We start from the raw sequence: 25,448 nt of genomic DNA, 5'->3' as shown, positions 1-25,448 counted from the left end.
CGTGACACGTCAAGAACATTCCACGCCTCCACATCGTCCACGTCAGCAAACGAGGTCATCGCGGTCTGAACCCACCCCAATATCTTTCTCCTCTCTCTCCCCTTCCCTAAACTCGTGCTTTTCAGATTTTGCTCACTCCACGCCACAAACACATCACCTAGTTGCAGATTTTTATTCTTTTTCTTCCAAGTTTGTTTATCCTTATCCTAATTCCATTTGGCTTTAACTTTTAATAACAGCAGTTTTCTTTTTGTTATTTATTGCTATTATGATGTAGTAATTTCAATCGTTTTCATAATGACTCCATAATGGCGATTAATGAAGTTTCTGAGCTGGTAATCATCGTCTTGTTCTCTTGTTTTGAAGTTTTTGATTTGGAATTAGGATATATTGTTTCTATATTCAAATCTATTCTTTCTTCTTTTTTTTTTTCTTTTTTTTTTTTGCAGTGTGAGCGATTTAGCATAAAGTATACGATGCATCGTTTCTGGTTCTGGATGTTCATGTTCGAGCAAAGATCTTTTGTGTGTGTGCAGTTACTGCTTTGACGTTTTGGATTTTCAGTAAGTAAAATCTCGGAAGTCCTCAGTTAAGCTCTTCTGCTTACTTAGGGTTTGGAAAGTCACTTCATGTAGGGATTAGTATTTGCACTAGATCCGTGGTTAGTTTTGAATAATTTCTAAGGTTGGATTTGAAGTGAATGGTTTTAGAAAGGGATACTCTGCTAGAGTGCTGTGGATATATGGTCAGGGCATTTGTTTGTCTTACTTGTATAGTTGTATAGGTTCTTGCTATTTTCTTTTAACTGCATATCTAGTGATTTGCAGTTGCATTTGGGTTGGGGTTCCTGGTGATTATTGCATGTGCTGTTTTTCTTTGGATGAGAACGGGTTGTAATAATCACTGTGAATTTGGGCATTCTGGATGACAAGGGTTGTCCAGATGAGTGTTGATGGCGACAGCAAAGAGCTGAAAGAACTGAATCAGCGCTTACGAGATGGGAAGAAGATTGCTGGTGGGGAGCATGGTTTATGCGAGGAAGTGAAATGTAATGGAATTGCTGAAGAAGTTAAGGTTGAACAGGGGGGGACTGTGGAGTCCTCCTCTGTCCAGCAGCATATACCACAGCCTCAAGGGGCAATAATTTGTTGGGAGAGGTTTTTGCATATTAGATCCCTTAAGGTCTTGCTTGTGGAGATTGATGACTCTACCCGTCATGTTGTCACTGCACTGCTTCGCAATTGTAGTTATGAAGGTTAGTTCTTATCCGTTTATAATGGAATTATTTATTTGTTTGGTTAGGTCTGGACACTGACCTTTTAACAACTACTGTTTGCATTGTCAAATTTTATGTTGCTTACCTCCTTTTGTATGTTGGTTAGTTATACATACCAGTGCATGCCCAAGATGATAGGTGTATTATTACCTTTCTCTCGCTGATATGATGATTGTTCATGTGTGTAAATGTCTGACTTAATAATATCTGCAAATTGGTCAATGACCTACTCAAATTTTAAGGGGTTGAGAAAATGCCTGAAGCCAAACTTTGAGTACTAGGCACTACAGTGCTGAAGTAATCCATCCCATACTTCCAGGAAAAGTTCGAATGACCTTCAACAAGTGGATACCTGTACCCGAATCCATACTGCACATGAATGTTGTTTCTTGTTGAATAGTTTTACTGGAGATGCATGCTTGGCTGAGGATTTGTTTCCTGCATCGATCTGCATCCACTTTTGTTCTTTCGAATAAGTTATTGTATTTTCCAATACTTGCACTATCTTCAACTTTTCAGTAGATCTTTCCAAGATTCTGAAATTACTTGTGAGTTCCAGCTTGGGGGGGGGGGGGGGGGGGGTTAGAATTGTGAAAAAGTGATGTTTTTAAACATCATGAGCATTGTAACCATTTGCAGTGAAAAAGTGATGTTTTTAAACATCTATATATTAACTTTATGAGCAAATATTTTGCCCATGGCATTATTATAATTGCTATTATGAATATTTCTAATTTTTTTAATATAATTCTACATGAAGAGTCTAATATTGTTAAATAAGATCTTAATTTGCGTTTGTATTTTCCAGTTATTGAAGCAGCAAACGGATTGCAAGCTTGGAAGATATTGGAGGATTTAACCAATCATATTGATCTTGTTTTAACTGAGGTGGCAATGCCTGGCTTATCAGGCATTGGACTTCTATACAAGATTATGGGCCACAAAACCCGCAAAAATATTCCAGTAGTTAGTAAGTTTTTCCAACTGCTTATATATGTTTGGTTTGAAGCATTTCTTTTTCTCATCTCATGCTGCAAGAGAGCTACTCTTTTCTATGGCTTCTAATGGGATTGGTCTGCAGTGATGTCATCTCATGATTCTATGGGTTTAGTCTTTAAGTGTTTGTCAAAGGGTGCTGTTGACTTTCTAGTTAAACCCATACGGAAGAATGAGCTTAAAAACCTGTGGCAGCATGTTTGGAGAAGATGTCACAGTGTAAGCTGACTTGAATTTTTCTTTCCTGACATTGTACTTTCTTTTTCCTTTTCTGGCCAATAATATGTATGACAATATAACTTATAAGCAGTTTGTTGCCTTTGCTATCTAATTGGGTGTTTGTTCCAAGGTATGAAATTTTATTCCCGGGAATCACTTTCCCTAGAGTATTATGCCTGGGAATATTATTGCCATGAACATGTTTGTTTGACAATAGTAATTTCAGAAAAAAGTAAATTTATTTAACTAAAAAATAAAAGTAAAAATAGAAATGTGGTAGAATGAAATGGGGATAGGCAGCTAGCTATTACAGTAAATAACTTTTATTTCCATAGGAGTCCAATATACCCATTCTTCTCCATGGTAATAAGAAGCAAGACAATTATGAGTATTTTACATTCCTGGGAATCAACCACTACTGGGAGTGTTTTTACAAAAGTTTTACCAAACTTGGGATTGTGATATTTCCAAGTCTACATTCCCGGGAATCTTGCTTGATACCATGTAACAAACCTCTCCTGAGGTATCATAATATTATTATAGGATTGATGTATATGTGAGAACCACTGATTATTATTGTTATTATTATTATTATTATTATTATTAAATGTGGATGGAATGTTGCTCAATGCCAATGCAGATTTGTGATATCTTCCTTCATGCTTAAAATTATTTGTTTGATATGATGTGAGCCTTCAGTTACTTTGCCAATTATGACTATTATTTTTTTTTCTTTCCCTACAGTCTAGTGGGAGTGGCAGTGAAAGTGGCACACAAACCCAGAAGTCTATAAAATCAAAGAGTCTTGAGAAGTCTGATAATAATTCTGGAAGCAATGACGAAGATGATAATGAAAGTATAGGCCTGAATAATGTGGATGGAAGTGACAATGGTAGTGGCACTCAGGTATAACTTCTGTATTTGTGATGTTTTGTTTGAAAAGCTCTCGTGCATAGATTAAACAGGCCTTACTGTTAAAGCTAGGTTTCGTGGGTGTCTTTTATTTGTTAATTTGGTAATTCATATTGTAAAACTTTTATAAGGATATTCTTAGAATGTGGGTTTAGCCGTTTAGGCCTTACTCTAACCGGCTTTTTTTTTTTTTATCAGCAAAAGTAAGATTATAATATATATAGTAATAATATCAGTACAAGGGCTACTGTTGTATATACAACCTAGCACCATATTATGCAGAGCTATGCTGTCCTAATACAAGCTATACAGCAAGAATTAAGTAACCATAGATCTGACTGTAAGCTTGGCGCCCAACTACACAACATCTATATGCTAATCCCCCCCTGATTACAAAACCCATCCCTGATTTGACTGGACCAGTAGTGGAATGGGATGTCAAATCCTTTTTCCAAGTTTTTTAGCCAGGTCCAGCAGAAGAATAGAGCATCCTCCATCAATTTGTTACTATTGAAGCTTTCATTTGAGAAAACACTCCTATTTCTATGGTGCCAAATACACCATGTAAGGGAGATCCACCAAGTCTGCCATCGCTGTAACCTAATGCCAGAAAAATTGCAGTCCCCCACTTATATACTTTAAATTGGCACCATCTCTAGCCAATGTTGGACTTGGGTTTTTTCTGATACACCCCCTCACACCCAACATTTTTTCGGCTTGGTGCGTGGATAATATGGTAGGTGGCCCATTAATGGATCTAGGATAGACTTTGATACTATTTTAGAATGTGGGTTTGGGCCTAACTTAACCCTACACAATCTGCTTGTAAGGTGAGTATTATCCCTCATTTATATACTCTATATGGGTACTATCTATAGGCTCTAGCCGATGTGAGATTTGGATTTTTTCCAATAGATATGAATTACCATACATCATTTAGTTGGATTCTTGCCTGATCTGTCATTTAGTTACTCTTGGTGTAAGTTGATCCCTCCTCCCTCCCTCCCTCCCTCCCTCTCTCTCTCTATATGAAAAATCAAACTGAGAGAAGCTTAGGCATGCTGCAACTTGCTCACTACCACTGAGAACTAAGAAGATTCTGTTATGAAAACCAGCAAGAAGGGACATTGACAAAAAAAAATCTTGATCCTTTTAATTTTTTCCCCTAGAAGTTAGCACACTCTCAGAAAAGTGTTTTGTGAATCTATATGTTACACATAAACTACCTGGGGGGTAAAGGTTGTCCGTATCATTCACCCGTGAATGAACATGTATAATTTTGCCTGTCTGTGGTTTCTTCATTACTCATCAGTTCAAATTACCCACTTCTGTTTCCTATCTCTGCTGTCCAGTTATAACAGTTTTGGTGCTAAGTTTAACGGATAGCCTTGAGCCTCATGTAGGTTTTCTGCAACAATCCAGGAGGAGGGGGACTCCTTTCATTTGAGTATGTGTATAAGAGGAGAAATAATTACTGATCTGATGTACATGGCTGAGAAATTAATTATACTGATATTTACTCTGTTTTGAAAACTTGGAATTGATATTTTATTTTGTTTTGAAAACTTGGATTTATGTAACTGTCTGGGTTTATCTTTTGTATATCATGTAAAAATGGTTCACTTTGAACCTAACCTGTTAATGTGAAAGTTTTATATTTTTCAAATTACAATCTCTAAAAAAATTCGTTGATTGAGTAGGAAGTGTGGCACACTTTGTTTGACTAATTTAATGCAGAAAAAGTGGTTCATGTAGTTGCTGCTGTCTGACTTTGTTAGACCCCTGAATGAGAATGAGGGGGAGGGATCAGCTGATGGTGTGTCTATTCTATGAGAAAGAATGCCAACATGGCAGGTGGTTATGCAGGGGAGTGAGAATTCTGATATGGGATTGAGGAGTATAGGGAAAGAGGTGAGTTAGAGAGAGGAGGCAGACATAACATGACTTGGACAGAGGACTGGTATAGGAGTTGTAACTCTGGGGGAAGTGTGTTCTTGTTGGGTACATTTTCTGATGATCGAAGATACACCTCATTTTGCATTCATCTCTTACAGTTCTGTGGCTCTGTTTGTGGTGTTTTATTAGACTAACATGAAATGCTGTTATTACTTCCTAGTATATGAAAAAGTAAAGAGCTACAAAACTTCATAATTTAACACATCGTTCATTAAGACACATTAGATTCAAATGTTTTAGTAATTAGGTAAACAGTTTAACAGCAAACACCACAAGAAGTCATCAGCATACTGGTTTAGGACCAACTTTCCAGTATTGTTGTATGGAGACCATGTTCTAATTCTGGTAACCGGAATCTACTTGACAAGTTCTTTGTTACCTCCTTTTGCAGAGCTCATGGACCAAACGTGCTGTAGAAGTTGATAGTCATAAACCAGTTTCCCAGTGGGATCAAATAGCTGAGTGCCCTGACAGTACCTGTGCTCAAGTTGTTCACTCCAATGCTGAAATGGGTGGGAACAAGGTGGTTCCTCTAGCTGCAAAGGATTGTGCAGAACAGAATGAACAACTTGGTAAGGGCAAAGTGCCTTGATCTTCCAGTCACTGCATTAACTCTTTCTCATTCAATCATCCAAATACATATATGATGTTTATGGTAATATTATGGTGTGTTGATTGAAGATTTTCATGGTATTAATTGTAAGTCTTTAATATTTTCTTTCTTGTTTTCACTATGTTGCTTTGCTTTTGGGTTTGCCTTTAGGAACTTCATTTTGGTAGCACTTGATTGTTTAAAAGATAGGTTAAATTCTCTGTAGGTGACATTCATTTAGGAATCAGTCTCTATATAAAAAAAACTCAAGTTTTAGTCCCAATATTTCCTTATTAAGTTTTTTTTTCCATACAAGGATTGATTTATAAATGAAAGTCACCTGTAGGGACCAAATGATTATTTTAACCCTAAAAGATATTTAGATTCTGAATGTATTATTTCCAATGTGCTGCTTGTTATCCTAGTTGCCTGAGTTATGAATTGACAATACTATAATGATGAGTTTAATTCCTGAATCCAATACTAGTATAATATTTCAAAGTACACTTTCCTATGCATTTGTGAAATTCCTATTTATATGTGTTTCATCTAGTCGACATGCTTTGCAATGCATTGTTACTGTCATACAGCTGCATTAGAGGGTCTTTTTTTTTTAATTTAAATGTTTAATCTTGTTTAATTACGGTTTCTTGTTTCTTATTGCAATTCATGCCTACTGATCTCATTCCATTAACAGTGTAATCTCTCCCCTAACTGTGGGTGGTCAGCTGTTCATATATGCATTCATGTACCTAGTGCAGATTCATGTATATGCATGTACTTTATTTGGGGATGATTTATTGTATTTAATTCTTTTACCTAGACAATGTCAAAGAGATGTTCAAAGTTGACTCCCTCAGTGTGGGTGACCAGCTCTTCATATATGCTTTCATGTACCTATTGCACATGCATGTTAATGCATGTACCATTATTTTGGGATGATTTATTGTATTTAATTCTTTTCCTTGGAAGAGATGAAAGTTGACTCAGTAGAGATATTGACTTGATGGTCAACTATATCAATGGGGTTCCAGTCAAAACTGCAGGTTCTCAACATAGCAATGCACCTGATGTCGGCCCCTCTAAATTCAGTGAGCAAATTAATAGAGGACAACTGGACCTTAATTGTGAAAATCAATCTAGCAAGCTAAGGTGCAAAGGTTTATCACTGTCTGATGCCATTACTAGTACTTGTGATTCTCAGATGCATAGTGGAGAATTTGAAGCCCTAAATAAAAAACCCAAGTCCTCAGATATTGAAAATAAAGGTACTAATAATGATGAAGAATTGCCATCTCTTGAGCTCAGTTTAAAGAGGCTTAGAGGAGTTGAAGATGCTGATATTACAATTCAGGATGACCGGAATGTTTTAAGACGTTCTGATCAGTCTGCTTTCTCAAGGTATGATGATTTAGTGTTATTGTTTTGTATTGTTCATAATTAATTTTAAGATGGATAACTGTTTAATTGTTAAAAGTCTTTTGCTGCAGGTACAATGCAGCCTCTAACACTAAGAAATCTCCCACTGGATGTGTTGGAAGCAATTCTCCTTATAATAATAGCTTAGAAGTTACAAAGAAAGATTCATCTCGTGATATTCAATCTCATTCTTGCGGCAATCCTCCTAACCAAAACTCAAATGGTGCTAGCAATAACATTGATATGGGTTCCACTACTAATAATGCTTATGCTAAATCTGCAGTTATGAGTGAGCCAGCAGGGGCATCAACAACAAAATGTTTGTACCAAACATCTGCTTTCCAGCCTGTAAAAAACAGCCTTGTTTGTACCTCTCAACAAGTTGTCTTAAATAATACTGAAGATATGTCGGCAACAATTCTGGCACCACCTAAACTAGACAGACATAAAGATTCTGCAGCTCTGGACTTCCATCTCCATTGTGAAAACCATAACTGTATTGCTGACAACATGAAGCATCAGCTGCCACCTGATCATGATGCTGAATCTATAAAGAAAATGGCTACTGCTGCTCCACATTGTGGATCATCAAACGTGGAAGAAGTGCTAGTTGAAGGTAATGTTGGAAACCACAGTATCAATAGAAGTGTTTCAGGCAGCAACAATGGAAGCAATGGACAAAATGGGAGCAGCACAGCAGTTAATGCTGGAGGGACAAACACGGAAAGCAACAATGGACTCACTGGGAATAGTGGCAGTGGTGATGCTAGTGGAAGTGGAAGTGCCAACAGAGTAGATCAAAACAAGACTTCTCAAAGGGAAGTGGCCTTAACTAAATTTCGCCAAAAGAGAAAAGAGAGAAGGGAGAGGTGCTTTCATAAAAAGGTAACGGTCCATAGATTATTTAAGTGATTTATTATCTATTACTATGATATTGGACCGGTTTGTTTAAACTTAAAATAAGCAATTTTAAAATAAGCGGATTTAAAAAAAATGCTTATTTAATAAGCAGATTGGATTTGTTTATCAAAATAAGCAGAAAACTGTTTTTTTAAGCAGAAGTAGTTTAGACAATTACACTAAAAAATAGAAATCTGTTTATTTTATTTAAATAAGTGTTTTTTTTAACGAATAAGTTTATTATTTAAACAAACTGGTCCATTGTAGGAACTGAAAATTATTTGTAGATATATTGGAGACTATACCTCCTTCACTCAATGGTTGACCTCTGCAAACACAGAATTTTCAGGAAAAATGCAAAAAAAAAAAAGAAATTGAAAGATAGTTATGTATCTATTTTCTCAACAAAGCTATTCGAAACCTCAAATATTTTCTCTGGTCTTCATGTATTCAGAAGCATCAACGCCCTTCACAAATAATCAAGGTCCTATTGTTCCTATTAATCATGTATTCAGAAGCTATTCCATTGTATATTCCAACTCCTTTCTAAGGACTGGAACTCTCAATTCGTAATAGCTTGGGTCCTTTAAATTAGGACCATAATTTCCAACCGCCTCAAGCATTAATTTGAAAGTTTTTGATTGTACATTAGACTGAATTTCATTCTTCAAAAAGAACTTCTTCTCGGCAACAAGTAGCCTAAGCTGATGATGTTAGAGGTCTTTTCCAGTTTGAAACCTTGAAATTTCTTGCACCTCATCTTGATCTTCTTGCACCCGCTCCAAGTATAAGTCTTTTTCACCTTTCTTTTGCTCATAGTCTGGCTTTTTTTTTTCTTCTTATCATTCATAGGCTGCCTTTAATTGTACTTTAACATCCTTTGGTGTTTTTCTACAAGCATTCACATCTTTCATTCCCTTTTAATAATTTTTGGCTCTAGTAATTCCTCTAGTAGACGTTTTTCCACAAAAATCACGTCTCAAATGTACGTAAAGCTTAAGTGTCTTGTATTAAGGGAATTTACCCCAAGACACTTGAGCTTTACAAACAGAAATGGGAGATTGCTATGAATGGAATGAAGCAGCAGCAACCAGATACACAGCAAGCAGGCACAAACCAAAGGCCCAAGAGGAAGATAACCAAGCCACAATATCTCTAAATGATTTTGCGTAACCAATTCCGACAACAGTGCTGAGTTGGCAGGAATTCATTGGCTCCATAAGCATATGCTGTCTGCCATTTATGCTTTTTCTGTTATTTGCCAAATTCTGTTAGTGTTGCTTGTTAGAATGTGCTGGAATCGGATAACAGCTTTTAGCATTTGGTACTTATATATATATGAATGAATCATGTAATAGAAAGCAAGCAGAGAAAATAATAGAATTCCTTTCTCATCTTCATTTCTTCTTAGGAGGGTCCTAGACCTCATGCTAGGAATCATTGAGTTGTTCTTCAGTGCATAACAATTGGTGTTTTCATTGAGCTCCCAATGGCTGCCATGCCAGCCCACACCACCCGTCAAACCATCTCTTTCCATTGCATCCTCTCTACACTACCCTGCATCAGCAACCACCTCTGTCAGACTCATCCCTTCCATTTCAGCACACACCTTCTCCTTATGTACATCCAGCTCAATCCCTTGGGATTGATTTTGAGAGTACCCGGTTCTGCTTGCTAGGCTTGTGCGGGACCACGGCTCTACAAACTGTGTGGACCATGCCGACTCCGCCTTCCATGGATTCTGCAGTGCCAACGACAACGCTAGGACACCAACACATAGACACTTCCTCCGACCTGTCCCTTCCCTGCCGTCCTTCAATGGCAGACGCAGAACTTTCCGCCACTTGCGTGGATCACCTTGATGCTGCCATGGCCAAACTTGCTGCAGTTCAACTTCGTTTCGCCGAGACCCAAGCTTCCATTGAATCCAAACTCGATCCATTCTTCTAAAACTGCCTATCCCGATAACCAGCCACCACTACCCATCTTCCTCCGTGCAGTCACCACTGCTGCCTCCGCTTTCCATACCGACTCCGCCACCATGCTTCACACCCATGCAACCAAGTCCCTCATCAGTCACCATTACCGGCTTCGCTTTCCAGGCTGACTGCGCCTCCATGCCCCGTGCCGATGCAACAAAGCCACTCACCCATGCCTGCTCCCCACCTTGCTGCCAACAGCAAGCACCACGTGCCCCACGTGCCGTCCTCCGTCTTCAACCAGCTCAACCACACTTGTGCCGTTGTTTCCCTCGACAACCTCTTAAGTGTTGTTGTTCATTATGGTCGTGCAGCGGCTCCGCATGACAATCTTTTGGAACATAGAGACATGGCACTATTTGAGATGGTAGGTGAGTCCTATGGGTCTGCCATGGTCGCATGCAAGCGCCAACCAACTGCTTTTGCACTATGGGCAGCTGCTAAACTAAGTGAGTTTCGTCGGGACAGACCTTGAGATCCTGGTATTACTTTTGGAAGTCATGGTTTGAAGTCCCAACACCTTGAGGACAAGGTGTTTTTGATGGGCCAAGGAATGTTATGAATGGAATGAAGCAGCAGCAACCAGATACACAGCAAGCAGGCACAAACCAAAGGCCCAAGAGGAAGATAACCAAGCCACAATATCTCTAAATGATTTTGCATAACCAATTCCGACAACAGTGCTGAGTTGGCAGGAATTCATTGGCTCCATAAGCATATGCTGTCTGCCATTTATGCTTTTTCTGTTATTTGCCAAATTCTGTTAGTGTTGCTTGTTAGATTGTGCTGGAATCGGATAACAGCTTTTAGCATTTGGTACTTATATATATATATATATGAATGAATCATGTAATAGAAAGCAAGCAGAGAAAATAATAGAATTCCTTTCTCATCTTCATTTCTTCTTAGGAGGGTCCTAGACCTCGAATGCTAGGAATCATTGAGTTGTTCTTCAGTTCATAACAGATCTTCATTTCTTCTTAGGAGGGTCCTAGACCTCGAATGCTAGGAATCATTGAGTTGTTCTTCAGTTCATAACAGAGATTGACTAGAGGAATTACTTCTGCAGTTACTAGAAAAAATAGAAAATAAAATAAAAAACAAATGTTTTAAAAATCAAATAGGCCCTAATCTTTTGGGAGAATGGAAGATTGACAAGTTCTAAACTTTGTTGTTGATTTGAACTATTTGTTTAGTTATTTATGAAACCCAGTAGAGTAAGGATTATCATGCGGTTACCCTTTTAGGATGATATATGTCGTAGGGAGCTAACTCAACATGGTTTTAATTTAGGTTCGATATCAGAGCAGAAAGAGATTAGCTGAACAACGACCTCGATTTCGTGGACAATTTGTGCGACAGACCTCTAACGAAAATGCAAGTGAGGCAACAACAGATAGCTGATTCAGAGCATTGGCCACAATGGCATAATGATGGGGATATGCGAAAAAAGGTTGAGGAGTCTTCATGTAGAATTTGGGAATTATTCTGTGTGTTGTGTTAATGTATAAAGACCCTGGTTATTCCAACTTGTTCATTTGGAACCTGAATCAATTTATGTGGAAAGAGATTGTTATGCCGATTGATGCTCGGATAACTTACTGTAATTTAAGTTACTTTTTCCTCGATCTTGTGCTTGAATCAAATGCTTTTTCACATTATCAACTAGTTACTCTGGTGTATGGGTAGAACAGGATCAAGAAATCACACCATCTTCGATGGAGAAAAATGAGAACTGGAATATAAACATGTTGAAACAAATTTCACGCAGTGAAAATCTAGGTTGTTTAGAAACACACCCGACAGACATGTTTATCGGAGGAAATTTTAAAGTGAAAACTGTCATAATCTGTTTACATGAAATCTAAAACATTCTATTAACTTTCTATGATCTCCCAATTCTCGGACGAAGGACTCTTGTGCTAGTTTGAGCAATCTTTCCCATAGGCCATTATTATTCTTTGATTATTATTTTTAGATTAAATGATCTCTTTGGTCATTTTTTATTTGGGTTCATCTTGATATTTTATCTTTTAAAAAATTTAGTTTGATATTTTATTTTTATTTTTTTCAGTTTAATTTTTTATCTTTCTAAAAAGTTTAATTGACTCTTTATTTTATTTTTATTTTTTGAATTTGATTATTCTGTCTATTTAAGATTTCACATTGTTAATCATTTAAAAATCATCTTTTTTGGTTTAGTTTTCTCCCATTTTCCTATTTTATTTTTAACAAAAAAAAGTTATGAAATGATTAACAATGCTAATCTTAAATTGATCGAACGAATGATTAAACTGAACAAACAAACAAAAAGATAAATGATGAAAATAATTTTTTTAAAAGATAAATAACTAAATTGTAAAAAAAATCAAATTAAATAAAAAAATAAAATAAACGATCAAATGATTCATTTGACCTTATTTTTATATGCATGAGTTTAACTCATGATGAGAGTCTCTTTTGGAAAAAAAAAAAAAGAAAAAGAGAAAAGAGCTTCATGACTTTGTATCATACTATCATTGAGCTTCTATATTTACTTATTGTTAGATACAATGATGCATACTGCTTTTAAAAAGCTCTTGTTCATGGCAGTCCTTACTTGAGATACTTGAGATGGCTTTGACTCCGAACCTTCTTTCCCTAATCACTTCCTAGGTAGTTCTTTTTCAGGTCACCTTTTCGTGTTTCCAAAGGCTCTTGATGGGAGTATTAGTGAAACAACCAACATTCCTCTCCTCGTGCATTGATTAACATATCACACAATGATCTGTTATCCCTGAAACTCAACTATGTGATTATATATTTCTTCCACTTTTCATCAACTTTTACTGATTCTGAACTAACGTAACTAATTGGTAGCATGTTTATAGTATACAATGCGTGTTTGCTTTAGCTTTTATGATCTATGTTTAACCCAAATTCATGTCCAAATCAATATAAAAACTACTAAAAGTTGTTTCACGCATCCACGTCCAATAACACTGGACTCCCTACCAAACAGATAATTCGGATACATTTAAACCCTGATAAACACTAACTAACGACACAATTTTTTCCTTCTCCATTTGATGGGTTAGAATGTATAAACGTTCTTCCAAACTGATTCCCAAACAAGCTCTATAAGGGTAACGATAATGACGCAGAACTAACTAGATAACCGTTCTTAATCTGTAGTAAGCTAGCATGTGTCAATATTCGTATGAAACACTCCAACACTAGCTAGGTTGAGTTCATACGTGAATATTGATTTTTTTAGTTGTCGTGGAGTAAGTACTTTTGGGTTGTATCCTGACAAATATATGCATATGACCACATCACATGAAATTTATTTTTCAGAGAGCCTTAGGGTCAATATTTACTCGACAGAAAACCGGGCTTCATAAATTAAATAAACTCACCATGTCTTTAGAGTATTAGTTAAGGAAATAAGTAAGTATTTAATGTGAAAATTATAAGAAAACGTAAAAAAAAATCATAAATAACATAATTTTACACATTCCAATAAAAATATTTTTCCTTTTAATTTTTTAATCAATGTCCTAAAGACTTCAATTAAGATTTTCCTATCAAATATATGTCTATTTGTCAAAAGGGTATGTAGCCAAAATTGATCAAGCACGCTCTTGGAAAAGAAACAGTGAATGTTAGGCAATGGAAAATGCGATTTGAACAGGAAATTTACTATGCAAGGAAATTACAAGTACAAAAAAATCACTGAAATAAAGAGTAGCAATATGAATGTCTCTTATCTTCGATTTTGACTGGTCGCGTGCAAGTGACAAATTCAGGTAAAGGAAAGGGACATGACTTTGGTCTATAGACTAATCTCTAGCGTGCTAAATTATCATCTGCTGGCGTAACTTCTATCCTTGGTACCTTTTTATTCCTTTAAAAAAATATCGACACATAGTGCATTGTGTATGTATTTCTGTGGACAAGGCATGTGTTGTGCACTTCAATTCTTCAAATCATACTAAGAAAAACAAACAACATTAAATCATTCTGTTGGATGTAAGTTTTCATGCCTCACAATCAAACCAGAAAACAAAGATAAAGCAAAGCTCCGACTCTTGCATGCTGGAAAATTAATTCCTTATTCGTCCAGAGTTTATACAGTTTTGTCTTCAAAATTTTATTGGTTTTATTTTTTCGAAGAATTAAAGTTAATAAATAATTTTGATTCAAATAGAGACTGATTCAGTTTTGTTGAAGTTCCTTTCAGTATCGGGCAGTTCAACTAAAAAATTTCTCACTTTAATTTTCATATAATTAATAATGAATAAAGTATATTTGTAGCCAGGGCAAACATCGGTTAACAGTCTATTTAATAGACAAAGTGATGCTTTTGTGCTAATTTGTGATTAACTGTAAGGATAACAACCCACTTGTCCACTACACACTAAACTAGGCGGGTACTATGAAGTACTTAACCAGGTAGGAGCCTAGGACGACCCTTATTTAATGTGGAGAAGAAGAAATTATTACATTGTTTGGAAACATTTGTATTTATGATTTGGACCAATTTATATGTGATTCTTAGTCTCAGGTCAAATGCGAAAAAAAAAATTAAATAGAGACAGTTAAAAACCATAAAATTTAAATGATAACCTAACACTGTAATAGTATTGTTATTATTATTTTAATTAACTGAAGGCATGCGGCTCCACGTTGCACAAGGTAGGTTTGTTGCTGCATGTGTCATGAGATTGAACTTATAAAATTATAATAGAAACATTTACGCAAAATTTAAAATTTGGTTTCCTATTTGTCTCAGAATTTAATTTTTGTTTTTTTATAATTTAATTCACGAATAATTTAATTTTTATTTTTCTATAATTTAATTCACTAATGTAATATTTCAATTTTATGGGAGGTTGACGTTAATTCGATTTTTGATTTCCTATTTGTCTTAGATTTTTTTAATCCTGTTAATTCAGTCTACAATCCTGAGATTAAACTTTGACCGTCACATCTAATTTTATTAGAGGTTAACGTTAATTAGATATACAAAATTAACATCCAATAAACATTCGACATTTAATGGTTAACATCCAATAAAAGCACGACACATGGTGATCAATATTAACAAGTTACAATTAATGTCCAATTTCAGAATTAATAATTGATATAATGAGATTGAAAAAGTCTGAGAACTAAATTCGTAAATTAAATTATAAAAAAATTAATTTTATAATTTTAAGACAAATAAAGGAATCAAATTTATAATTTTACCAAAAGATTTAGATTAAACCGAAACTAAAAGTCCGTTCATGATAAGGGGCTTGAGTGATTTATACAAGCTTATAAATTTAAACTTTGACGTCATTATAGCAAAGCAAACAAACAAAAGATTGATGATCGCTAATTTGTACGTATGTTTGTGCATGAAATCTGGAAAATCTTGACCGTCTATGAACAAATTAACGGTTCGTAGAAAGGAAATAATATAACGTGTCCGAGATTATCACGCAAAGATTAACCACTTGAAAGTGGAAACCACGACTACTAATAAAAATAATTATTCTATTTATTATATACATTTTTTTAAAATTATCCTTCAATAAATATAATTTTTTTTAATTCCTTCGTAAACTTTTAAGATGTAAAGGATGTCACTTCCCTAAAAAACTGTTTTTATTACTTTCTTCAACTATTTTTTTAAATAAGAAAATGTTTTATGCACAGCTTTTTTTTAGTCTTTTTTTTTTGTTGTTGTAAAACGATATCTATTAAACGAAAACAGTCTGGGTAAGAATAAAAATGGTATGAACAAAAAAATATAAGGTTAAAGCGAAAATTTTCTTCTATATTGGATTCAGAAATTTTATTAAATACCCAAAGTTTTCACGATAACCTAATATTATAATAGTATTAAAAATGAAATTACTAAACTATTAGAAAATATTGTTCGAGTTGATAGAACCAACTACATATCTTAAACTTAAATTCAAGATCTTTGATTAAATTAAAATAATCTGCACCAATTGATGGACATGTTTAGTATATAAGAAACAGGAGTATTATATTTTTATTAAGAGCAATGCTATTTTGCACTAAATGCATGAATTCGTATATGAACGGTTACAATTTTTTAAAAATAAATATTAATTAAAAAACTAGAAAGTAAATGAAATATTTTTTGATAGGATACACTTTTCGTGCAAATTTTAGGAAAAAACTTTTGTACATATCAACATTTCCGTTTTATTAAATACCTAAATAACTTTATGCTCATTAATTGCCCTCACTTCATATCAGGCTATCAGCTGCCTCCTGCAGTTGATTTTCAAACCTCAGGCCCCATCCATATTTTTAATTTCTTTTAACAATAATTTAAAGGATGAAATAAGAAACACAAGGGTTCTTTTTTCACATAATTATAGTACGTGTTTCATTTAATAAAGTTCCTTTAGTTTAGATAGGAACGTTATCCGGGCTTTGGTCTTGTCCCTTTAATAATTTATTTATCTTTTGCTTACTTTCATCTGAAAATAATAATTTTTTTACTGGACTGAAAATAATAATTAAAATGCCATAATAACTTATTTCTATCCAAAGAGCTACTTTTTATTGACTAGAAGGGAACAAAATTTGAGTTGGTCTTACGAGACCCACCTTAATTGTAATAATAATTATTGGAATGAAGATTCACAGCTGTTAATTAATACTACTTCTTCAATCGTTTGCTACAAGTTGAACTTTGAGGGTGGCCAAATACAATCATTGCATTACATTGCAGTACATAAATAAAAGAAGGTTTTTATAACTGTCCAACAATTTTTTTAACCTCCCTAATTAACATCTTCAGTTGTTTGATAAAACTCTCCACAAGTTTCGATGCTTTGGACCAAATTATGTATTTAATTCTTGATTCAATATTTAGTTATATTTAAAATATCTTATTCTTCTTTAAAAAGATATTGCTAACTGATGTGCTATAATAATATTAGCTAAGAAATTTTTAAAAAATTTACTATTAAAAATCATATGAAATACATTTTTAATTAAGCATTCCGGTAAAAAAAATCTCCTTTAGTTTTTTAACTAGTGTTCTAATGACACTAACATTTATCAACATTAGAACATCATATATTAACACTAATTTCGGATAGGATAAGAATTTGTTTAACTTTAGTTGAGGACATGCAGGTTAAGATTTTTTACAATATTATGTAATTTTTTTGTTATATAAATACAATTTTTGTTAACTTTTACCGACAAAAACAATTAACTTATTCACTATGTTTTTCTTTTCACCTTTTAGAAACTCCCGATCGATTATTTAAATGCATGAAGTTTTAAAATAAAAAAAATATACATAAGAGATGTAACTTTTGCTTTTGTAGCAAGCTAATCTCAAACAAACAAATTAATAATCACAGTCTTCCTCTGACTCTGAGTATGACAAAAACTAAGTCAACAAATTTCAATTGTACATGACCTATAACATGACATAAAAAAACCCTAAGAATAACTTAATATATGACTTTTAAAACAATTATTACAAAATAAATATTTTTTAATTATATAGCAACCCATGACCTACACACAAAAAAAATTATCTTAAATTTAACTCTTAAGAGGAGGGGTCCATTCTAATCATTCATTTTCTTAAAATTTAATAATTAAGATTAACTACTAAATATAATTACTAAATTTCAAGAAAATTGATGAATAATGAGGATGAGAAATAATTTGAGTAAGTTAATGCTTCCTCAATTCATAAAAGTAATTGTTTAAAAACCCTAAGAAATAATTAACTTTAGATATTAAAAACTATGCGTAATTATTAGTCATAAAAATGTTACATTAAATCACTCTCAATCTTTTAACTTGGGTAATAGTAACGCGTTGCTAGATAACACTCAACAATCACTATTTGTAATATTAAATTAGATTTAATATTGTTGCCAAGATTATGAGAACTTGTAGGGTAACATGCATGAGATAAACTAATTGGATCAAAAGGAGAAATTTTGTTGGAGTTCAATTTCTCACAAGCTGAACTTGCATCGTATAACTCCTTCAAAAGCTAGGCTATAATTACTCAGTTATCTCATTATTAATTTTCTACAAATAGCCATATTTAAGATTGACATGTTATTCGTCATAACATTTTTTATAATTACTCAGTTATCTCATTATTAATTTTCTACAAATAGCCATATTTAAGATCGACATGTTATTCGTCATAACATTTTTTTAAGGTTTGGTATATGATTTTTAAAAGTTTGATTTGAACTACAAACTTATTTAAAGGGTTATTTTACATGAAATCTTTTATATAAATTTGACCCATCTTGATCTAAATCGATTGATAGGATAATGAGATATTTTTTTATACATAAAATAGACTATAAACTATGAAGATTAAAATCACATCAAACTACTCAAAATATATGACAAAAGAGAAAAAAAAACTTGTTAGACTTTATAAGAGTCGGGTTTTACTTTGTATAATGATATAAGCCCATTTTTAAAGTTTAATCTAATATATATCATAACTTATTTAAATGTATATGTTGCAATAAAACCTCTAAATATGGCAAAAATTTATCCAATAATAAGCTTGTAGGCTTGACTTTTTAGGTAGGTTAACATACTTGATATTTAAAACAAAATATATATAAATTTTATACATTAGATAAAAATTAATATAATAGTTTACCAATAAAAATATTATTTATATTTACTTATATAGGATACATGTTAGGACTAAAAGACTTTTTGAAAGGCTTGAATTTAACATTTCTAACAAAAAATAGTTTTTTATAAAAGCTTAAGTCTAGTTTATTTGCAAAAAAGTATGAATTGACCTGCGTTTGATATAGGCTAAACCAAAAGCCCCTAAGGAATGGCTTGACCTAATTCCATCTCTCCTAACAACCCTTAAAGCATCAATTAGGACAGCATAAGCAAGCTAAGCTAGGGAAACATCCCAAGTAACAAAAATCTCATTAGTAGAAGCTTTAGTATTAGCCAACCATTCTATGCATGCATTATATAGATAGAAAACATGTTAGAAAAGACAATTATCATGAGTATTGCATGAAAATTGCATCCTTCTAATCAAAGTTGCATACTGATGAAGTTGATGAAAACCATGCAAAATGAGAGACAAAGCATTTTTGCAATCTGATTCACAAATGACATTTTAAAACCAATATTCCAAACCATATTAAGACCATGCTAAATGGTTAATGAGATTTTGTATTATTTTCAATGTGTATGTTTACTATCCTAATATTGAAAGGTTTTTTTTAATCTAAATTCACCGAATTTTTTTCTCCACTTTTTTAATCCAACTAAACAAGTAAAAAAAAAAATATTCTTTCTTCTCACCCCAATTTTTATCAATCCAAGCAACACATATTCTTATTTAAAATTAACCTTTATTTCCTTTTTTTAATTTCTTTCTACTCTATTTTTCTAATTTCCATTTCTTTATCCTATAAAATAGAGTGTACAAGTTTGATTTATAGCTCTAATAGTTACATTTTGTTAGGCTTAGATTTCTATTATTTCATTCCTCCTAAGTTTTTATCTTTATAATATATCACACATTGGTTTGTAGTTATTGGTTACCTCTTAAAGAGAACATAGATGGCATATTATTAGTAATAAAAGAAAATACAATTATAGGACAAAAATCGTTTGGGGAGATTTTTGGTTGTATGTTTAAAACTTTTTAAAAGCTTTAACTAATTTTGAGTTTTTAAAAATTAGTTTTAGTTTTAGTTTTTCTTCTTCTAATTTTTAAAGTAAATTCAATTCAAAAGTTTCCTACCTTATTAAAATTAATTTAAGGATATATTTATGTAATAATAATAGGCTAGTAATAACAATAATAACGTGGATGCCAACAACAAATAATAACATCAATAATAGTAGATGTGATGATAACAATATCAATAATGTCAATATTGATATCAACAATAAATAATAATATCAATAGTAGTAGAGGTGATGACAACAATATCTATAATGTGAATATTGATGTCGAGGGGAATAATGATCTTATTGTCAAATGCAACGAAAATGTGTTCTTTTAAAAATTAAAAACCAAACTCAAAAATATTTTTTTTAAATGATTTTGAAGATAAATAAATGCATAAGTATTTTGTTTTAAAAATTATATTTAAAAATGAAAATTAAAACCATCCCAAATGACCCTAAACTTTTAAAATGCAAGGATAAAAAAACTATATAGAAGCCCAAAACTCATTTAAACCTAATTTATTTATTGTACGTAGACACCTAAACGACATCGTCAAAGGGATGTAAGCGAGAAGTTTTATCCAGTGTGGCGCATCTCAGCCAATGATGGTGTTTTTCCGACCAAAAATAAGCCAATGACGAATTTCCTCTTCGAAAATACTACGAAAATCGAAAACCAATCGTAGACTACCGATGATGTTCATGATGATATTAAAGAGCAAAGGTGGCCTCTTTTCATGTGAATTTTGAGTGATCCATTGATTCTTCAGCTACCATCTTATCTGCGCCAAAAAGGAAGAGGGAAAAAGAAATTGAAACATGGGTTGGATTCCCTGTTCTGGAAGTTCAAACAGTAAGAAGAAGTTGAAGAAGAAATTGGAGAAGATGGAAGCGCAGAACAGCCTCGTTGATCCGATCAAAGCCACCCCAGGTAGCCATGTTGCTGTAATTGTAGTGTTGGGTGTTAAAACAAGTCATCAATAGTTTGTGATAGTGACACCCCTCTTGTGATAGTTGTGTTTTCCCCTCAATTTCTGTTGCTTCTTTCTTATGAAGATTAATTGGGGTTGAATAATAATAAAAATATTGCCTGTGCTAATTTGTCTCTAGCTTTATATGGGATGTTTTTTAATTAATGGAATTGTGTGAATTTTAATTTTTTATGTATTTGGTAGACCTGATTGAGTCCTTGATGAGTGAACTTCCTAGGTAAAGATGGCTGCTTTTGTTTAACTTCATTTTTTGTGTTTTTCTCCTTCAAACCCAGGGTGGAGCAGATATGTATAATTATCTGCTATGCATGGTTATAGGATCTTCTTAGGAGAACACTTTTATGCTGGTCTTTTGTGTTGGATTTAAGAATTTGTGTGTTAGCTTTTTTGGGGGAAAAAAATGATTTCTTTAATTGGTGTATTACTGACATTCGTTCTGGTAATTCTCTATGTCACAGCATGCAATAGCCCAAGTTAATAAACTTCCCTGAAATTATTGTATCAGTTTAGCCTTGTTATTTGAGTTGTTTCTTTCAGCTTAATGGTTTCTTCGTTTACAAAGTATATATATCAAGTTTAAAATTGTACTACTGATGATAGTAATTTGAAATGATGCATCCTATGAGACAAAGTATGTGATTCTTTTTCTGGGAATTTGAAAATGAGTACTTTTTGAATCCTAGACTCTGAAGCAACATGGGTTGGTTTTGGATGTTAAATCTAAAGCTGCTTTAATTTGTGCTTCTTCCCACTTAAATAAGTCTTTGGAATGGAATGCAGGGAAATTGAAGAGGAATTCATCCATGAATTCCAAAGAGTCCTCCAAAAATGGAAACCCTGAGCACATTGCTGCACAGACATTCTCATTCCGTGAATTGGCAACTGCAACTAGAAACTTCAAAGCCGAATGTCTTTTGGGTGAGGGAGGCTTTGGCAGAGTATACAAGGGGCGTTTGGAAAATATTAATCAGGTGAGTCTGTTTCTCATTATTTCTGTGTTTACGAAGAGTAGGTGAAAGTTTAAGGGAAATGATGCTTCTTTTTTGCTTGTTATTCATCATGTCTCCCTCATCCATGTTGCTTTCTGACAGCCAGAGTAACATCTTATGAGTTTTGGCAGCATGGTAATGAGGTTTAAATTTGTGTAGTTTGATTTGGCCACACATTTCATGCTTTCTAATGTTGAATGTAGATTGTCGCAATTAAACAACTTGACCGAAATGGACTACAAGGGAATAGAGAATTCCTTGTTGAAGTGTTGATGTTAAGTCTTCTTCACCACCCTAACCTTGTCAACCTGATTGGTTATTGTGCTGATGGGGATCAAAGGCTTTTAGTTTATGAATTTATGTCTTTAGGATCCTTGGAAGACCACTTACATGGTATTTGTATTACAGATTTGCATGCTATCTCTTTTCAATTCTTTATGTATTGTCTTCTAATAATGGTAATTAATGTTTAATATGCAGATATTTCTCCTGGCAAGAAAGAACTTGACTGGAACACAAGGATGAAAATAGCTGCTGGGGCTGCAAGAGGATTGGAATATTTGCATGACAAAGCTAATCCTCCTGTCATATACCGAGATTTAAAGTGCTCCAACATTTTGCTTGGTGAAGGATATCATCCAAAGTTATCTGATTTTGGTCTGGCCAAACTTGGTCCAGTGGGGGAAAACACCCATGTATCAACAAGGGTTATGGGAACCTATGGATATTGTGCTCCAGAGTATGCAATGACCGGGCAACTGACTCTGAAATCAGATGTTTATAGCTTTGGTGTTGTTCTTCTGGAAATAATTACTGGAAGGAAAGCAATTGACAATTCAAAAGCTGCAGGAGAGCAGAATCTTGTTGCATGGGTAAGAAAGTCATACTGTTATCTCATCTCATAGGTATGACTGATGATTTATTAGAAGGAAAGCTGAATAATGGATCATCTAATATTTCATTCTGGATAGCTTCATTTGCATAGTAATAGTCAAAAGATAGTGTTGTGTGGATTAAACAAGGGGAGGTAAGTATTTCAATATGAATTGGCCATGCTTGGAAAATTTTACATGCATAATTGGACTTGAGTGAGAATTTTTGAAAAGAAATCATTTCCACTCAAATAGTTAATATTTCTCAGTTATGTCTTAATTAAAAGTAACAAAACATGGTATATAATTAATGATTTAACTGCTTTTGAGAGGAAATTACTGTCATGGTAATTCAAAAGTCCTATCAGTTGATATTTTTTTTGGCTTTTCCTTTCTTTTGGGAGTCTTTCTGATTCCCTCTTTATTTTATTCCCTTCACAATAAATTCTTCTCATACAATGAAATTCCGTTTACTGTGATGTTGAAGTTACTCAAAGTTCTGCATATCCCATAAACTTATCGACTGGCTTTAGCATATTCAATTGTGATATTATGTCCTTGCTTGCTCCTTATTTAAGTAATTTGATTAAATTGCAGGCCAGACCATTGTTTAAAGATCGAAGAAAATTTTCGCAAATGGCTGATCCAATGCTCCAAGGTCAATATCCTTCAAGAGGACTATACCAGGCCCTTGCTGTTGCAGCAATGTGTGTTCAGGAGCAGGCCAATATGCGTCCAGTTATAGCTGATGTTGTCACAGCTTTGAGTTACCTTGCTTTGCAAAAATATGACCCAAATACACAGACAGTACAAAGCTCTCGCCTTGCTCCTGGTACTCCTCCAAGATCCAAGAGGGGATATTGATATGGAGCTGAATGTTTGTTAGCTATATGATATTCTGGTGCAAATTTCAAACATCTTACAACACACTGCAAGTTATAGATTTGTAGATCATAATACCAGTTGTCTTATGGTGGTGATCTTTCTTCAGAGCATAGTTGCTAAAAATGTTTTGTAAAATTTTGTTCTACCTCTGGTGCACAGAACTGCTCCTATTTCCATTTGGAGCCAAGATAGTATATCCTCTTCCTTTTGTTAGTTTCTATTTAAAAGCAAATTGCTGGATTCATTATTCATGTTCCTTTTGTCTTACTGGTGTACCAACATTTTATAGTTGTCTATTCTTCTTGTCCTGGGTGTTTGTATAGTTATGAAGCTCTATAAAATTTGGCTTTTTCAACCAAGAAAGTATGCATATATAGTGTTATGTCCCACTTTCATCTTGTTTAGAAGTTTATATTGTCGTGTACAGAATTTGCCTCGCAATTGTTCATGAACGCATTTTCATTACACAATACTTGAACCTGAGTATCATTGAATTTGCATGTGCAGGCTTATGATGATTTAATGTTGTAATAAACTTCGACTTTTCAAGGCTTATCTTATCAATAATATCACCTAAAATGATGACACATTTTAAGTTAACATAAATTTCAGTGCTTAAAAATTTAGATTGAACAAAAGAAGTACTAACTCTTGCAAGGATATCGGACACTGCAAGAACATAGATACAATTTATATTCTCTCCCATTACATCCCAATAAATAAACCACACGACGCTGAAATGGCAAACGAAGTGCGTGGGACCTGAAACCCATTTAACGTGGAACCTGGATAATACTCATTTTATTTATGGGATTTTGTTGGAGAGAAGTTCCAGTAAGTATTAGTCATGTAAACCAATGTGCTGAGGCATCATGACTCCTTTAAAGTTTAAAGTGTTATTAGCCTGTTAGCACTAATATATTTTATAATTATGAAGCACAAAGTTGGACCACGATAACTAATGGCTTATTTGGACAATTATTCGGAACATACTTTTATATGCCGAGGATGTACTTTTGGAGAAAATTATCCTTTATTTTTTTTTTTTCTGAAATACTTTTATAAAAAGAATGTAAGTTTGATTCGTAAAAAAAGAAAGAATGTAACGTTTGATGAATGAAAATTTTGATTTAGTGTATAACATGGGTTATCCAGCACTAAATCATAATTTTCACTTTTTTTTTATCACAATATTTTGATTGTTATATCACAATGAGGTTCAATCTCAATTTTTTCTCAACCACTTTACACCGACGTCAACAAGTCCTACTTCCAACTCTATTTTTCAAATGAATGAGCCAATGATTACATTTTATTGAGTAACCATTAGGTAATCAAAATAAAGAGTTATCTTGTGCTTGCTTGCACTCATTACAATGTAACTCTTTCGACTTGAATAGTGACAATTTTTTTTGAATCTGGCAAAAATCCTAGACCTTTTCAAAGATTTACATTTTGATAATATAATAAAGTTAAAAGTTAAAATATAATTTAAATAAATCAAATTGAAAACAATTTTGTTGACCAGCACGCTAACAAGCAGGTCTAGATCTATAAAAAATGAATGCGTTTTATCACAATCTTAACTAAATCATTGATTTTGTAACCAATAAGGTTATCAGTGCATTTTTTCCTGAGGTGTAGTTCTTCACTTTAGAAAAGCTAAACCGAGAGGATTACTTCTAAGAGAGACAAGTTGTGACGACTATAAATGGAGGGTGAAAATTGAATAATACCTGTCACA

At 33.6% G+C, this 25,448-nt stretch overlaps 2 protein-coding genes across 5 annotated transcripts; both read left to right on the top strand.

Moving 5' to 3' along the window:
- The first annotated feature begins 45 nt into the window (after positions 1 to 45).
- LOC100806454 (two-component response regulator-like APRR7) lies at positions 46 to 11,877 on the top strand. 3 transcript variants are annotated; one of them, XM_003536929.5, is made up of 10 exons: positions 96 to 335; positions 450 to 563; positions 933 to 1,255; positions 2,085 to 2,246; positions 2,358 to 2,491; positions 3,236 to 3,397; positions 5,751 to 5,931; positions 6,986 to 7,352; positions 7,442 to 8,255; positions 11,543 to 11,877. In XM_003536929.5, exons 3-10 carry the CDS (start codon positions 943 to 945, stop codon positions 11,651 to 11,653), a joined length of 2,244 nt encoding a protein of 747 aa, XP_003536977.1. In that variant the 5' UTR covers positions 96 to 335; positions 450 to 563; positions 933 to 942; the 3' UTR covers positions 11,654 to 11,877. The 3 variants fall into 3 exon arrangements, with proteins under 3 accessions (XP_006588745.1, XP_006588746.1, XP_003536977.1); XM_006588682.4 differs by having other exon boundaries at positions 46 to 335; positions 450 to 1,255; XM_006588683.4 differs by having other exon boundaries at positions 95 to 335; positions 450 to 1,255; positions 6,998 to 7,352.
- An 8,605-nt stretch (positions 11,878 to 20,482) lies between these two features.
- Positions 20,483 to 24,063, top strand: LOC100499648 (protein kinase-like protein). 2 transcript variants are annotated; one of them, XM_014762519.3, is made up of 6 exons: positions 20,483 to 20,897; positions 21,739 to 21,929; positions 22,151 to 22,340; positions 22,428 to 22,819; positions 23,417 to 23,676; positions 23,708 to 24,063. In XM_014762519.3, exons 1-6 carry the CDS (start codon positions 20,786 to 20,788, stop codon positions 23,835 to 23,837), a joined length of 1,275 nt encoding a protein of 424 aa, XP_014618005.1. In that variant the 5' UTR covers positions 20,483 to 20,785; the 3' UTR covers positions 23,838 to 24,063. The 2 variants fall into 2 exon arrangements, with proteins under 2 accessions (XP_014618005.1, NP_001237717.1); NM_001250788.1 differs by lacking the exon at positions 23,708 to 24,063 and having other exon boundaries at positions 20,786 to 20,897; positions 23,417 to 23,683.
- Positions 24,064 to 25,448: the final 1,385 nt, after the last annotated feature.

Source organism: Glycine max, chromosome 10 (assembly GCF_000004515.6).
Source record: "Glycine max cultivar Williams 82 chromosome 10, Glycine_max_v4.0, whole genome shotgun sequence".
NCBI classification, from domain to species: Eukaryota; Viridiplantae; Streptophyta; class Magnoliopsida; order Fabales; family Fabaceae; genus Glycine; species Glycine max.
The sequence above is the reverse complement of the archived record's forward strand: the minus strand, read 5'-3'. Positions and strand labels throughout refer to the sequence as shown.

Coding starts and splice junctions, on each gene's coding strand:
- LOC100806454 (XM_006588682.4), top strand. CDS start 925: ATGACAAGGGTTGTCCAGATGAGTGTTGATGGCGACAGCAAAGAGCTG. Junction 7,353..7,441: donor GATCAGTCTGCTTTCTCAAG/GTATGATGATTT, acceptor CTTTTGCTGCAG/GTACAATGCAGCCTCTAACA. Junction 8,256..11,542: donor AGAGGTGCTTTCATAAAAAG/GTAACGGTCCAT, acceptor GTTTTAATTTAG/GTTCGATATCAGAGCAGAAA.
- LOC100499648 (XM_014762519.3), top strand. CDS start 20,786: ATGGGTTGGATTCCCTGTTCTGGAAGTTCAAACAGTAAGAAGAAGTTG. Junction 21,930..22,150: donor GTTTGGAAAATATTAATCAG/GTGAGTCTGTTT, acceptor TGTTGAATGTAG/ATTGTCGCAATTAAACAACT. Junction 22,341..22,427: donor CTTGGAAGACCACTTACATG/GTATTTGTATTA, acceptor TTTAATATGCAG/ATATTTCTCCTGGCAAGAAA.